This window comes from Henckelia pumila, chromosome 2 (genome assembly GCF_033568475.1).
Source record: "Henckelia pumila isolate YLH828 chromosome 2, ASM3356847v2, whole genome shotgun sequence".
Lineage (NCBI taxonomy): Eukaryota > Viridiplantae > Streptophyta > Magnoliopsida > Lamiales > Gesneriaceae > Henckelia > Henckelia pumila.
Genome location: NC_133121.1, coordinates 10,910,118 through 10,925,723, shown reverse-complemented (window position 1 = coordinate 10,925,723; position 15,606 = coordinate 10,910,118). Strand labels below are relative to the sequence as shown.

General features: G+C 35.6%; 2 protein-coding genes across 3 annotated transcripts; one reads left to right on the top strand and one right to left on the bottom strand.

Moving 5' to 3' along the window:
• Positions 1 to 6,771: 6,771 nt before the first annotated feature.
• LOC140884723 (SNF2 domain-containing protein CLASSY 3-like) lies at positions 6,772 to 10,524 on the top strand. 2 transcript variants are annotated; one of them, XM_073291569.1, is made up of 4 exons: positions 6,772 to 7,125; positions 7,258 to 7,920; positions 8,312 to 8,470; positions 8,610 to 10,524. In XM_073291569.1, exons 2-4 carry the CDS (start codon positions 7,258 to 7,260, stop codon positions 10,485 to 10,487), a joined length of 2,700 nt encoding a protein of 899 aa, XP_073147670.1. In that variant the 5' UTR covers positions 6,772 to 7,125; the 3' UTR covers positions 10,488 to 10,524. The 2 variants fall into 2 exon arrangements, with proteins under 2 accessions (XP_073147670.1, XP_073147669.1); XM_073291568.1 differs by having other exon boundaries at positions 7,255 to 7,920.
• A 539-nt stretch (positions 10,525 to 11,063) lies between these two features.
• On the bottom strand, positions 11,064 to 13,732 carry LOC140882148 (uncharacterized). The gene is made up of 3 exons (XM_073287943.1): positions 13,594 to 13,732; positions 12,601 to 13,383; positions 11,064 to 12,520 (listed from the first exon to the last, which is right to left on the bottom strand). Exons 2-3 carry the CDS (start codon positions 13,297 to 13,299, stop codon positions 11,216 to 11,218), a joined length of 2,004 nt encoding a protein of 667 aa, XP_073144044.1. The 5' UTR covers positions 13,300 to 13,383; positions 13,594 to 13,732; the 3' UTR covers positions 11,064 to 11,215.
• Positions 13,733 to 15,606: the final 1,874 nt, after the last annotated feature.

The window sequence follows — 15,606 nt, the reverse complement described above, 5'->3', positions numbered from 1 at the left end:
CGATGACGAACTCATGTCTTAGTGGGGGAGAAATGTAAGGCCCGAGATTAATTAATATTAATCCGAATTTATTTAATTTTAATCCGCATATATTTAATTTGGAAATATTTAGAGTTTCGATTTAAATTCTAATATTCTTAAATTATTTAGGATTGAAATTGAATTAAAATAAGGGCAGAGGACCAAATTGCAATTATTGAAGAGTTGAGGGATTAAAGTGCAATTTTGATTGAAAGTTATCAGATTTGTATTGTAAGACTCAGCATGTGCACATGTAACTTTAAGTTCAATTCAAAAAACTAAGAACAGAGAAGCCGAGATTCTTTCTTTTCTTTTGGATTTGCAATCTTCAAAGTCTCATAACTTTTGAACCGATTATCCGATTTTGATTCCGTAAATTGTTCTGGAATCCTTATGACGAGGGCTTCGATGTCGTGTAAGTTTTATGTTGTGTTATTTGGATTTCAAAATCAGTATGGAGCAGATATCATATTTTGAGTTATTGATTATGTTCTTGAATTGTATCGCTTCTATTTTCGAAACCGGATCAAAGTTGGATGATTGAATGGATTGGCTATGACTTCTAGCATGTATATCGATGAGTTAAGCTGCTGATATGATGTTATGTGACTGAGTTTTATAAGATATATGTTGATATATGAATTTGAGTTACAAGTTTCGAAGTCGGGATTACGTCGGTTACCGATTTTGAATCGCTACGCCGTTTAATCGAGTTTTGGAACTGTTTTGATAGCCGATTTTTGAGTTGAAGTTGTTGTTGAGATGTTTTGATTGTTATAGTATTTTTCTTATTCAGTTTCAGTTGAGTTTGAAGGCTAAACGACACAAGACGCCGACTTGAACTAACGAAGAAATAGTTGAGGTTTGAAATGCGATTGATTGACGATCTTATGATGTTTTCGACTCGTTTTTGATACGATAGATTGAAATAAAGTTTGATATATGTGTTATGATTGTATCTTTCAGATTTGAAGAGTTCAGAACCTCGATAAACGAAGGTATAATGACGATATCGTGAAGTAGGGACTTTGAAACTCAAGAACGACTAATCTTGAGTTGGCCCGCAGAAACCACATACTTGTTTATGTTTTTGATTTGATTGTAATGTTTTCGATCCATCTCAGGTAGTGGATCTTTATATTCGAGTTGATATGATGTTATATTGAATTGATTCTATGCCAAGGTTGCTGTTAACCTTATTGCGAGTCGGTTACGAACTCGTTAGATGGATATCCATGTCAAGATCGTTTACGAATCTTGATGGAACGAAGTTATATGAATCAATTCTTATTCGAAGCGTTAATTTACTCTATTTGTTGAGTCGAGTTTTAAATAGAGTCGATACGATTTATTTAACGCTTTCTATATGTTGGTTATACTGAGAATTGTATCTCACCGGAGTTTATCCGGCTGTTGTCTTGTTTTGTATGTGTGCATGACAACAGAAGGGGCAGGAGCTAGTCATCGATGTCATTGACAGCTGGGAGAGAGTCTAGCACGTGAGGACTCGGGTTGTAGATGCACTTAGAAGTATGGCAAGCATGATAGAACACTTAACATGATATGTTGGAAGAACTTTGAAACAAGTTGTGTAATCTTATGTTTTGAGTAGTTTGTGATCTAGTTGAAGTTGTAAAAACTAGTTTATTATGCTCAAGACTTGATTTATGAGTATATGTATGTTTATAGAAGTTATAGCATGTTAGTATCTTTGATTGATGTTGAATTGTGCCAAGATGCAAGCCATGACAGCAAAACTAGTGCTGCAGAATTTCTGAAATTTGGAGGCCGCTCGATCCGCAGAAGTTGACGGATCGAGCGAGCCCTGTAATTTGCGGACAAAGGATTTGAGTTTTTGGCTCGCTCGATCCGCAGAATTTGACAGATCGAGCGAGGCCAAATTATAATTCCATCCGAGAGCTGAGCAATTGTGCTCGCTCGATCGGGTGTTTTTCCCCGATCGAGCGAGACACTGAATTTTTTTTAAAAAAAAATTTTTTTTTACTTGGCTCTTGGTTTTTTAATTGATGTTTAATGAATGTTAATTGTTCATTAATTGCCCTAAGATGAGATTAGCAACCCGAGGTCCTCACAAAGGGTATTTTAGGTAGAGTGAAAAACATACCAAGACACCATGGTGGTTTTTAAAAGGTGCTTAGACTTAATAAAAACTAGCAACTTGGCACACGCATTGCGTGTGTAGCAAAAACAAATATGTATTTACTATGAAATTAAACATATGGGACATAAACTCTAATAAAAAAAAAATGAATACTCGATATTTAACCTAAATTGCAAAGAAACTTTTACAAATTCGGTGCTTAGAATCCCATGACTTTTAGATGGAAAATGAGTTTTCCTCTTGCATTCCATAGCTCTACGTCACTGAAGGTTGCAGCCAATCATAAGGGGTTAGGGCTTGCATATCCTCGGTTCGTTGAACGTGCTTGAGATTAGAAAATTGAAATCTCAATATTTCGATGCAAATTTAAATATATCATTCACCATTTCAGAAATTCAACTAGTAAGTTCCCCTTCAAAATAACAAAGAAATGAAAAGCATGTTTAGACTACTAACAGAACTACAAATAAATCCAACTGGAAGAAAGTTTTTAAATTTAATCAAACATTAATCCAATTAGTCCAAATCATCAAAATAATAATAACTCAAAATTTGATCATATCTCTTGATATACGTCGTTGTATCTTAGAAACGAGTGTCACTATCATTAAACACTGTTGATTTAATTACTCTTGCCTCGATTTACCATATACGGCTCCCATCTTTTATATCCAGAACTCCAACTACATTTTTTTTTTAGATAAGAACTCCAACTACATATATATATATCGCAAGTGTTGTGAAATTTTCCCCTCACTAGCTATTTTCTTAGCTTTGCATCGTTTCAGATGTACTTCTTTGATTTTAGATTGTTATTCAAATGAAAGTGGTCATGTGGTTAAATATAAGAGTAAATAGTACTAATGCAACATGCACAACAAAGTTTGTACAACAAAAAAATTTCAATACAAAAATTTCATTTATCAAAATCTCATAATACGTAAACTGAATATAAAATCTTGCGATATAAATAATTATTGTAAATATCGTTATACACGATATTTATTGTATATTTAACATTATTCTATATCTATTGGCCTCACCATCATATCAGCTGGGTTCAGATTATGCATTAGGATACCATTGGGGTTGAGAGTAGGGGTGAGCATTCGGTTAATTCGGCCAAAAATCGATCCGAATTAACCGAAATCGAATTAACCGAATTTTTTTTAGGCTAACCGAACCGAACCGAATTTATGCTAAAACCGATTTAATCGAACTGAATTAAAATCGATTAATTCGGTCGGTCACCGAATTAACCAAAATTTTTATAAAGAAAATTAAAAAAAATTTATAAACTTAATGATTGAAATATGATATTTTTATCATAATAAAACACATTAAGCTTAAAAAATTAAGTACAATATTAAATATAAACCCATTAAAAATATTATAAATTATATATAAAGTCTAATAAAAAAATTCAAAATTTAAGTATTTATAATTCAGTTAACCGAATTAACCGATTTAACCGATGATGAAAACCGACAACCGAACCGAATTAACCGATTTAACCGAAATTTCTTAACACTAAAATCGAATTTTTGAATTAACCGAACCGAATTTCCAAATTCATTCGGTTCGATCGCTTAATTCGGTTTAATCGAAATAATGTTTACCCCTAATTGAGAGTTTTATTTCACTATAGGACAAGTGATAATACTGAAATACGTACGCACTGTACTTACAAAAAATATGCTTGAAAGTTGAAAACATGTTGCACACTAGTCAAGAATAAGATTTTAAATGAAATTTCAGGATTATTTCAGAAATTACACAAATATGCCGTGATTCCAATAAATATATAATATTAAAAAATAAACTTAACTACTTAATTAAAAACTAATAAAATGCTAACACCATTTCTTAATTTTAATATTTTCGGAATTTTTGATACTATTGTCTTCAAAAAATATATAAATTACATTATTTTAATAAAAATTTAATTTATATTTATAAACTAAAAATATAAAATATACTACGCCAACTGATAGAAATATAAAATGATCTATAATTATGACAATTTTTTGATACAAAAATGATCCAGTATTTATAAGTTTTATAATTTTCAAACGATTTTTCATATAAGTTTTTAACTACGAATTTTAATCAATTTTTATTTTTTTAATCTTTATATAAAAAATTATTATAACATTTTGTTTATATTTGGGATAAAATATAATAATATATACTAGTGAAAAAATACACACGCAAAATAATTATATATATATATATATATATATTTTTTCTGAAAGCAAAACATGGAGTGAGTGAGAGGTTTAACAGTTAGTGGATAAAAAAGGGTAATTATGGAATAATGTATTTTGGTATTTTCTAAGTTAGCCAATATAGTATGCTAGTCTTTTATATAATAGAATATATTCATATCCACGTTATTTAATTTTTCTTTTACTTTACCAATATTATTTTAGTATTTACTATAATTTTTTTGTTTTAGGATCGAGTATTTGACGGTGCAACTCAAATCTTTTCAACCGCATAGAAGCTCAAGCACCATGTTTCGATTGCTCTACCCAGCATGGACAATTATTGATCTCCAACAATCTTCATCTCAATAATTGCATTTCTTGCAATTAATGAGAATTACATCCATGACCTTGACTTTGATACCAATTAGAGGATTAAGCACTTGCCACTTTTACCAACTTGTAGCTGGTGTTAACGATGCAACTAGAATCTTTTCAACCGCATAGCAGTTCAAGCGTCATGTTTCGATCGCTCTACTCAACAAAAATAATTATTGCACCCTAACACTTGTTCATTTTAACTTCCTCGATTATAATTTACACATTTTAATTCCTTGTCATTATATTTAACCATAAAATCAACATCGAGGACTATTTTTTTTTTTTTACAATTTATAATGTTTCCCCATAACAAAAAGGGAGAAAGAAAAGAAAAGAAAAGGTATGTGCAACGTTTTGTTTGAAAAACTGTGTTTTATTTTCCCTCCTTGTTCCAAAATGTCACCTTCGCATATTTCATGGCTATGATTGGGATGATTGGGCCACGTACAATTTTCACATGGAACTAACATGAAAATTGTGGGCTCCACATAAAAATTGTCCAATCATGGCATGTAATCAATGTTGCCAAATTTCATTTTAAGTAATCTGTTTTTTTTTTTGGGTGGGGATTCATTCATTTTTTTGGACTCATTTTTAGGAATCTGTTTTTTTTTTTTTTTTGGTGAGGATTCATTTTTATTTTTTTTACTTGACGCTGACATGAAAACAACTTAGTGTTGATGCATGTAATGTCATACAAGCAATCTCAATGAAAAAGCACTAAAATTGCAGAAATAAAAAATTACAAGGCTAAAATGAATTTGATGATACAGATGTCAAAATTCGCACAACGACAATTATAAAACCAAAAATATATTTCATTCTTTATTAAAACAAACCGAAATATTATAAAATCAAATTAAGTCTAACCGCACTGTCCAATCAAACACCCTGCTTATTATAGTGCCCTTATTTTTAACTCTTCCTATAACATCGTGGGAAAACTGCAATTTTGGTCATGTATGTCTATCACTTTACAATTTTAGTCTTTTACTTTTTTATATTTTAATTTTCGTTCTGCATATTCTGATTTTTGGCAATTTTAGTCTTTTTTTAAAAAACAATTTACGTGACACTGTACAGTGTACACGTTAATTTCACATCAGCACTTCATTGGTGCCACATCGAAAAAAAAAACTAAAATTGCCAAAAAAATATAACAGACTAAAACTGAAATCTGAAATTATAGAAGATCGAAATCGCAAAGTTACAAACATACACGACAAAAAAAGCAATGTTCCCTAACATCATCTATTAATATCCGTCTTTTTTTATTGTTTCAAATCTTCAATATCTATATCTTTTATTAACCAATAAAAAATTGTTTTTCTCTAAATATTTGTTTATTTGTGATTTTGGTCATCCATTTTATCAAATCTTAGTTTCAGTCTATTTGGTAATTTTAATCATTTTTCCAACTTGACTTTGACAATGAACAATAATGCACTGATGATGGGATGCTGAAGCGTATAGTGTCACGTCAGCTCTCCAATTTAAAAATACCAAAGTTGCCAAATATAAATGTTATAGGACCGAAACAGAAAAAATCAAAATCGCAAAATAACAAAATTTTCGTGACAAAAACACAGTTTTCCCCACCAATGATGATAAGAGTTGATCAAATTAATTATAAATACAATCATTAAATTAAAATCGATAAAGTAAATAATAACTAGATGTACACGAACCCATATGTTATATATTCCCATAATAATCGCATAATAGTGAGAGACAATGAATGTGTTTGTTTTTAAAAAGCAGTTTTTAAAAAACACTCAAAGAAGTACTTATTAAAATCCTATTAGGAGTGTTTAGAAGAGCTTTTAAAAATTATTTATTAATTTTTTTGTGAAATTTTGTAAGTAAAAGCTGTCTCAAACACTACTTTAGTTTTGAGCTTTTTGCTCCGAATTCTGATTTTACTTATAAAATTTTAAATAAAAGTACTTTTAAAATTTTTATCCAAACAACAAAGCTGTTTTTATATTTTTAAATAAAAAAAACACTTTTTAAGTCAAAAGTTTTCGTATCCAAACTGACCAAATAACAAAACTGTTTTTATATAATTTTTTTAAAAAAACACACACACTTTTTAAGTCAAAAGCTCCTGTATCCAAACTGGCCCAATATCATTACTTGCCTTTATCACGTCAAAAATCTTTTTCAGAATTCCACGCCGATTCGTCTTCCTTTGCGCCTCCCGTGTTTTGTCGCTAAACCCTTCTTCTTCCTCTTCCTTTTCCTTACGCCCATAAAATCAAACCCTCACGCAAACGTAAAATTTTCTTGATTATGATCAGTTTTTAATAGTGGGATTGATTCCAACATTATAAATATCTACATTATCATCGGCACCCATCATCCGTATATTAAAGTTTATGTATTCTTCGTGAAGTAAGCCTATATTCTCTGTTCCGTTTGATCATATGCAATAAAAGAACATATTTTTTTTGGTTTTGGTTTTGGTTTTTTTGTGATTTTTAATGATGTAGTGATGTTTACTGGATGTCTCTTTACGGGCAGAAGATGGCACCCGTCACTCCTAGTCTGAGTTGTGTGTCTAGGCGAACCAGAAGTGCTTGGGACGCCTTTTACAAAAATACTTACGATGAGATTAAAAAGAAGGAAGGTGAAAGGAATGGCGCTATCGACAATGTTGTAGCAACTGATGTGAAACACGAAACCAGCGATCAAGATAACGTGTATGTGGGTTCATCGGAGGATGAGACATTTGTTGACAATGGAATCCAGAAGGATTCAGAGGTTGTTTGTGTTGATTCGGAGGAGTCGAAATCCGAGTCCAGCAGCGATGAGGACGATGATAATCTTGACATGGAGTATAAAGTTGGCAGTTGTTTTCAGAGTGCAAGTATGACAAAAAAGGCATCAAGTGGCACAAAAAAGTTGGGGAGACCAGCCAAGAAAAAGGCTCGTTTGCCTAGTGAAACGGACTTGATGGAGAAGTTGGTGGGATGCATATGGGATGAAAGGGATTCCCATGAAGAGAAACCAGATTCTGTTGTAGAGAATGATTCGAGTAAAGAAACATTGCCGTTGAAGTTCAGGTTCGAGGATGATGAGCCTTGTTTACGGAAGAAATCGGACTGGGAGAAGGAAATTGATTCTCTTTTTTGTGATTTGGAGATGGGATTATGGGAATCTGGTGATGGGAGCACAAATATTTCAAAGGTGCAGATTGAAATCTCACAAATTCTTAACTTCGGCTTGTGTTTGTTTTTCTCCATATCTAGATTGGATTGCGGCGATAATAATCTGTGTTTTAGACTTTTAGTAACTTGTGCTACAAATATACTCCGTGGCTTATATGAAAAAATTAAATGATGTGTGCTCGTTTAGAAACATGGCACCGGTCATTAATGCACGAGCAACTATAGGAATTTTGGCTGATCATAGACTTGTGTATCAACGTGAAAAACTGCCAAAAGTTGAGGATGGGGGGGTGGCCATACTCGCCGGCCTTGACCTGCTTTCCTTCTTGGTTGCGATGTAATTTTATCTGTTGTTTCTGTCATACAATTGATGTCCATGAATAGAAGCTTATTGCACAACTTGTTTACAGGCTCATAAAGATGATAGTATCTGCCCAGAGATTGATGAAACTCCAGCAGCGCAGTGCCGTCGAGGGAATCATGATGTTTATCTTGATGATGAAATAGGCATCAGGTGCAAATACTGTTCAGATGTTATACTGGAAATAAAATATGTCTTACCGCCTTTTGTAAGTTTATCAACTTACCCCTTGTGTCACTTGTCTATTTTATAGGAGCATGCTGCATTTGAATACATGTTATATAGTAAGTATTTATCTTCCTTGAATAATTTTTTTGGGTGTTTAAATGTGCAATTCTCTCCTGCAGTATATGGGACATACAGAGAAACGGGGAAAGAAAGGCAACGAATCGAAGGATGATTCTGTCATTAATGATATTGAGCTTCAGGGAACATCTAGTGGAAATCTGGATAGTGGTATTCAGCTCAAAAGCACAGTCATGGAATTAATTCCTCAAGGCACAGAAGAAATGTATCCACATCAAATTGAAGGGTTTAAGGTCATGTGGCGGAACATTGCTGGAGATACCGACATCAAGAGACTGGAGAGTCTGCCTGCTGAAAGTGGTAGAGGCTGCATAATCTCACACGCCCCGGGAACGGGCAAGACACGACTCACCATAGTATTCATCCAAACATTTTTGAAGCTATACCCGACATGTTGTCCCGTGATCATAGCTCCACGAGGCATGCTCATCACCTGGGAAGAAGAATTCAAAAAATGGAAGGTTGACTTGGCATTCCACAACATGAATGAAACCAAGTTATCTACCCTAGAAACATCGATGGCTGCTAATGTTATTGGTCATACGGTAGACCATAAAATAAGCAAGGATTTTATTCGTTTAGTGAAGCTTTTCTCCTGGAAAAAGGGTGGAAGCGTGTTAGGAATTAGCTACCAGTTGTTCGAGAAACTTGCTGGAGAACATGAGAATAAAAGAGGAAATGAGCAATTCAGGAAAATACTCCTGGAAATGCCAGGTCTCTTAGTTCTGGACGAAGGGCATACCCCTAGGAACAGCCAAAGCTTGATGTGGAAGGCCTTAACAAAAGTAACCACCCAAAGGCGTATAATTCTATCAGGGACACCTTTTCAGAACAATTTCTCTGAACTTTACAACACACTGTGTCTGGTGAATCCAAGATTTTCAAGTCAGATCATGTGCAGAAGGGGAAAACTGACTCGGAAAACGCGAAGAGGGGATGCAGCAAAAGGGGAATGGGAATATCTAACTAGTTCTCTCAGCAAGAAAAGCAGTGGTGAAGATGGATTAAAGAAGCTTCAATCGATGATCCACCCGTTTGTCCACGTTCACAAAGGCTGTATACTTCAAAAGACTCTCCCAGGCTTGAGGCACTCTTTAATTCTTTTGAAGCCTACAGACTTGCAAGCTAACCTACTTCAAAACGTCACGCGGATCCACAAGTTTCTAGAGCAAGATTACATGGTATCCTTGATCTCAGTTCACCCTTCACTTGTCTCCAAGTATCCTGAATTCTCCAACTTCAGAAGAAAGATAGAACGCCTAAAAACAAACCCCAATGCTGGAGCAAAAACCCAGTTTGTCATCGAACTTATCCGGCTCGCAGCTGTACTCAAAGAAAAGGTTTTGATTTTCAGCCAATATATTGACCCTTTACTCCACATCCAACAACTTCTAGAGACTCATTTATCCTGGATCGAAGGGAGGGAAGTGATTTACATGGATGGAAAACTCGACGAAATGCAGCGACAAGTTTCCATCAATCGCTTCAACGAAAAATGTAGCTCAGCCAAAGTAATGTTAGCATCACAAAGGGCTTGCGCTGAAGGAATAAGCCTGGTTGGTGCATCAAGGGTTGTGCTGTTGGATGTTGTGTGGAACCCATCCTTTGAAAGGCAGGCCATAAGCAGAGCTTACAGGCTGGGGCAGGAAAAAATAGTTTATGTTTATCATTTAGTGACTTCAGTGGAGATGAAGAAATATGCAAGGCAGGTGACCAAAGACCGCATTTCTGAGATGATTTTCTCGTCGGGGAATGCAGGGGAAGCATCGTCTCGGGATACTGTTATGGAAGATAAAGTGCTGGATACCATGGTCAGTCGTGAAAGCTTTAGCCGCATTATTGAGAGGATCGTTCACCAGCCCAAAGAATCTGATTTGGTTGATAGTTTTGATTTTATTCATCTTCAGCAAACTTTTTGACAAGTACAGATTTTTTGTTTTGTTATGCATTATTGTTGATTAAAGCGTTGAAACGCAAAGTAGGCAGAAATTTTAAACTTGTAATTTCTGGAGATGAATGAAAATTTTTGTCATTCCCTTTTTGTTAACTTGAGATTGATTGATTGTAACTTTGTTTACCTGATAAAAACATGCTTTCTTCATGTAACATATGCTAACCAAATGACACTATTTCCTGTTCTTCCTGTGCTTAAATCCCCCTCCCATCATCCCCAGTTCTTCATCAGTTCTTGGAGTTCGACCGCCACTCAATGTAGTGTCTAGCGGATGAATTCGTGGGCTGTTCATTCTGTACATATAGATATGCTGTGAAAGTATGACTAGATATAAGAGGAAAAAGTTCATTATTGGAGATCTCAAGGTACAATCCTCACAATTTAAAATGATCTCTGTTATTAGGCATTTTAAAAAGTTCTCATGTTAATTACCTGGAAAATAAATGAGCTCGCTACTATGGGATGAGCTCGATGATCGGCTCGAATAAAGATTTTATTCGATACTTATTATTAAACAATGAAATTGAGAGGATTGAAAACATAAGAGGAACATAGAGTTTTCATTTTCAAGAGCCCAAAACATTCAAGGGTACATTCTGAGTTGCCTCAAATATGATATATATTTTAACCGACAGAAAGAACAGACTTGTTACTCTCCCCAGTTTGACAAATATCTCATTTGGGCTATTTTGATCAAGCTGTTGATAGCACAGAGCGCTCGTAATCTTCATACGGTTGTAAACCAGAAGCAGGAGCCTCCACAGGTTGGCCTGCGCCACCGAAACACAAGTATTGGTTTAGAAACCTTTTGTTCACCAAACCTGTATGCCTGGGAATCGAATTTTCGTTCAGGACGTTAGAGCCGACGTGTCTTGCAATCTCATTCTCAATATGAGCACCCTGTTGTGCATCCAAAGAGCTTTGCGAGGACATGGATAATTTCGAGAAAGAGCTAGAACGTGATCTTCGAGAAGCTATATAATGTGGAATGGCCTGCATTGCACCATGGATCATCCCTGAAGCTAGTTTCTTCTTCGCGGTTGGACTTGGCTGATTGCTCCTCACCGAAAGTGCTCGTTTGTTGTTAGGAAGTGGTGATGGTTTTGAAAATCTCTGCCTCAAAGGAACCGGAATTCCTTCTGAAGTGCTTACAGAAACTGTTCCATCCACCAGTTTCTTCGGGGAGGTTTCTGAGGTTCTGTTTCTTATCTTTGGCCAATGAAGTAGGCGCTTGATCCGTCTTGAAGCAAAATTCACAGAACCGGACTTGTGGATTTTGGGAGAACCATGAGTTTCCATGCTTGAGTCATGTTGGCTATGATCAGTAGATAAAATAGTCAATCCTGCTGCGGAACGTGTGGCTTCTGATGTACTCACTGCTCCCGTGCACAAGAAAATTTCAGTGTCATTGATCCTGAATGATGTACCCGGACTATTTCCGATGCTTTGCTTCTTAATGTGGGACGCGATAACTTTTCTAGCCGAACAGTCCTGAGATTCAAAAATCCCACCACCTGATATCACTTGCCTGGTTACCTGTTCAGACGATGCAGAACGAGCCCGTTTCTTGAGAATATTTAACGGAGTCATCACGTTTACATCACGGATGTGCTTATCCACGCAGCTGACAGACATGAGTAGTTTCACTATATCAGGATGAATGTTCCCTATGATGGCTAAATGAAGCGCGGTTCTGCCATCGTTGTTTTTCGCATTGATGACTTCTTCAATGTCGAAAATCTTCCCACTCAACAAATGTTCCATGAGCTCTATCTGGCGATCCAATCTCTGGAAACTAGGTGTTTGAAAACCGGTAACAACAGCATGCAGGAATGTCTCTCCATTACTGTTTCTGATGTGGATTGATGCCTTTGATGCAAGAATCAAAGCCTCGACAACAGCTAGCTGACCTCTGTGAGCAGCTACGTGCAACGCCGTATTGCCTCCATTGTCCGCAGAGTCGATAAGTCCACATGTTATGGTGCTATCTTTGACAATCTGAAACACACGAGTTTGGGGGCAAACGATGACAAGATCAAGAAACAAAGAGTGTGAAGAGATGAGATTCGAGTTCTGACCTCAACCTGACCCTTGGCAGCTGCTGCATGTAAGATAGTTGAGCCTTTGTTATCTCTATATGACGACGCATCGTCGGAGCAGTCACGGAGAAGCTCCTTCAGTACCTTCAAATTACCTCCTCTAGCTGCAGCATGAAGAGCTCTATTCATTATCTCGAAGCTATACGCCGAAGGGACCTCCCCTGTCCAATCACTCGCAGTAATCCTCGGCGTGGCAGCAAAAGCAAGAATCACCCTGAAAACCTCGGAATTCTTGCACCTCGCAGCCGCGTACAGAATATCAGTGACTCCATATTCTCCTTCCCCGAACACCAGAAGGGGGTCCCTCTCGAGCAATTCCTGCACAAAACTCAAGTCCCCTGCGGAGGCAGCCGTGTACAGAAGCCATCCTCCATAACCATCCCCAATGAGTGAGTTCTTGCCTTTCTTGATCTCACACTCCATTAGCAGCTTCCTTGCGACTTGGGATCGACACTTGGCCACATCATGAAACTGCTCTTCGTCGTCCCACACGGTTTCCAGGCGGCGGATTCTGCGCAGGGAGGCTAGTTTTATGAGGTGATTGCCGTCGAGGCGGAGGAGCTCACGTACTAAGTCGTAGTGTCCATTGGCTGCTGCAAAGTCGATCGGCGAAGCATACCACCATTGATCTCCGGTGCTCTCCCAACGAAGAGGGAAATACGTCGGTGGTGCCGGCATCTTTGTTATCAAAGTCTCTGCAACCAAGAGCACTGCTCTTTTCCCGGGCTAAAATATCTCAACTCCTCCATGAAAATTCAACATCTGCAAGGAGAAAAGATGATCATCATGAAAAGTTAAAAAAGAGTTTTACTTGAGCAACAATCAGTAGAAACCAGTAAAAGCAACACATGGCACCATGATTAACATATCAACTTTAGCTAGACAAGAAGATTGAACCCATCAATTTTAAGTAGAATTTTAGAATAGAAACGCCATAAATTGATGAACCGAGATCCATGGATTCGTTAATACCTTTCGGACGTGCACTGAGTAACTGCGAAAGTACCAGTACATGGAGTACTTCGTGGGGTGCACCACACTATTTTGAGAATGGAGTGGTGGCTCTTTATATAGGTAAATTCTTGAAACACTAAGATAAATTTAATGAAATTGCTTCGAAATAACGGGTTTTTTTTTTTTTTAACGAAGTGTGGTGTGAGCATTGACATTATATTTTACATTAACTATTTGGTAATGCAGTCGATGACCTGTAGTTTATCTGACATCAAAATCTAAAATTTGGGATGAGTTTAGAGTTCATACTCAATTATAACAATTTCTCCTAACTCATGAAAAAAAAAAACTATTTGTAAATGCAAGTTTAGTCGGAAACGGCGTAATTTGATTCTTCATTAATTTTTGTATCTTGTGTGGTTTTTGAAATTTGAGAAGGTGATTCATTAAATATGAAGGATTAATCTAATCCAACTCTAATTTGGACAGCAAAACTAGATGCCGACAAAATATGGCAGATGAATTGTGCACGAATTTTGTTTCTATAAACGACCGGTGTATTTATAATTTTATATCATTCCATCAGTTAATGTTTATGCCTTATAATCTTCTTTAATTTTCCTTTACTCACGATCTTCTCATTTGCGAAAACGTATTAGTCTTAAAAGTTTTTTTTGAGTACTTGTTAGTCTTAAAAGTTAAAAACAGAATATAACCCATAAAATTTGAGTATTAGACATATAAGGCGTATAAATTGTTAAGTCATGTAACTTTAAAATTTATTTGATATATTTCATCAAACATCCGACAAAGCAAAAATTTTAATGAAGATTTGTAATAAGATGATCTCTTTTGAAGTACAAGAGTTTCGTTAAATTTTGTCACCACCATATATAAAAACATAAATGGAAATTTGATGCAGTCCAAGAACTAATAATTAATTTGTCGGTCTTTACAACCTTCTCAATGGTATTTGCGTGAGACTTTTTAGTTTTTTTCTTTGTTTTTTTAGGAAAAAAAGGACACATCAAAAGTCTTAATTAAGCAGGCCAAAGAAGGTTGGGTTAGTCACACTGTTTTTTAGGCTACCAACTCATTAATTTACTCATCATTTCACGACAACTACTTTTATTTATCCGTTAATTACAATTAATCACCCGAGATTTATAATACCCACAAAAAATCCATTTAACTTAAGAAACTACACATACACACCTCTCCCGAGGTTTGCATCACACATTAAGTTAAAAAAATTGCATGTATAGATTGAAGTGATCTCGTCTCTCCTATTAGTCTCGCCTGAGACGGAAATACGTCTAATCCCGATACTATCGACTTGCATGATGAATAGATAGAAGTCCTAGCTGTGATTGCATGTGCCCGAGATGTGATCAAAAGCAGCTTTCCTTTATAACTTTGCAAGTGCTTGAAAATAAGGTCTTCTTTCATGTAAAAGCAAGCGTGCCCACCAAGTGTTGCCTTTGGTTCACAATATTTCACAAACACTTCACATGCAAGGAGATGGCAGATGTATAAAGGCAGGCCACGCACATTAATTTCCACTCTAAAGTGAATCTTGGCCGCCCAAGTTTTAAACTCACATTATCTCTTCACTATGCAAATATATCTATATGGCGTCAATTGATTGTCAAGTTTATCCGAATTTTTGGTCCTATTACTTGAACGTTTATTGTTTTTTGCCTCAGAGTTGCTGACTGACATCGGAAGATGATGACATGTACAGTTTATAATAAGATATTAGAAATTGATAAAGTAATATTAGACATTGTTGATGTAACTGACATCATGACAACATTCAGATGAAAAATAACTAAAAGTGAAAATAAGTACCTAAACTGCAACTTACAATTACTCGATGAAAATTTGGAATAAAACTACAACTTACAAAGTACTTAAAAATTAGAGGAAAACATATGAAAAATCAACAAATTACCAAACTAAATTTGTAATTTTCTCTTTCGACAAACTCAGACTGTGTAACTAGAATCTAAAATTAGAAGGCCAAAAACT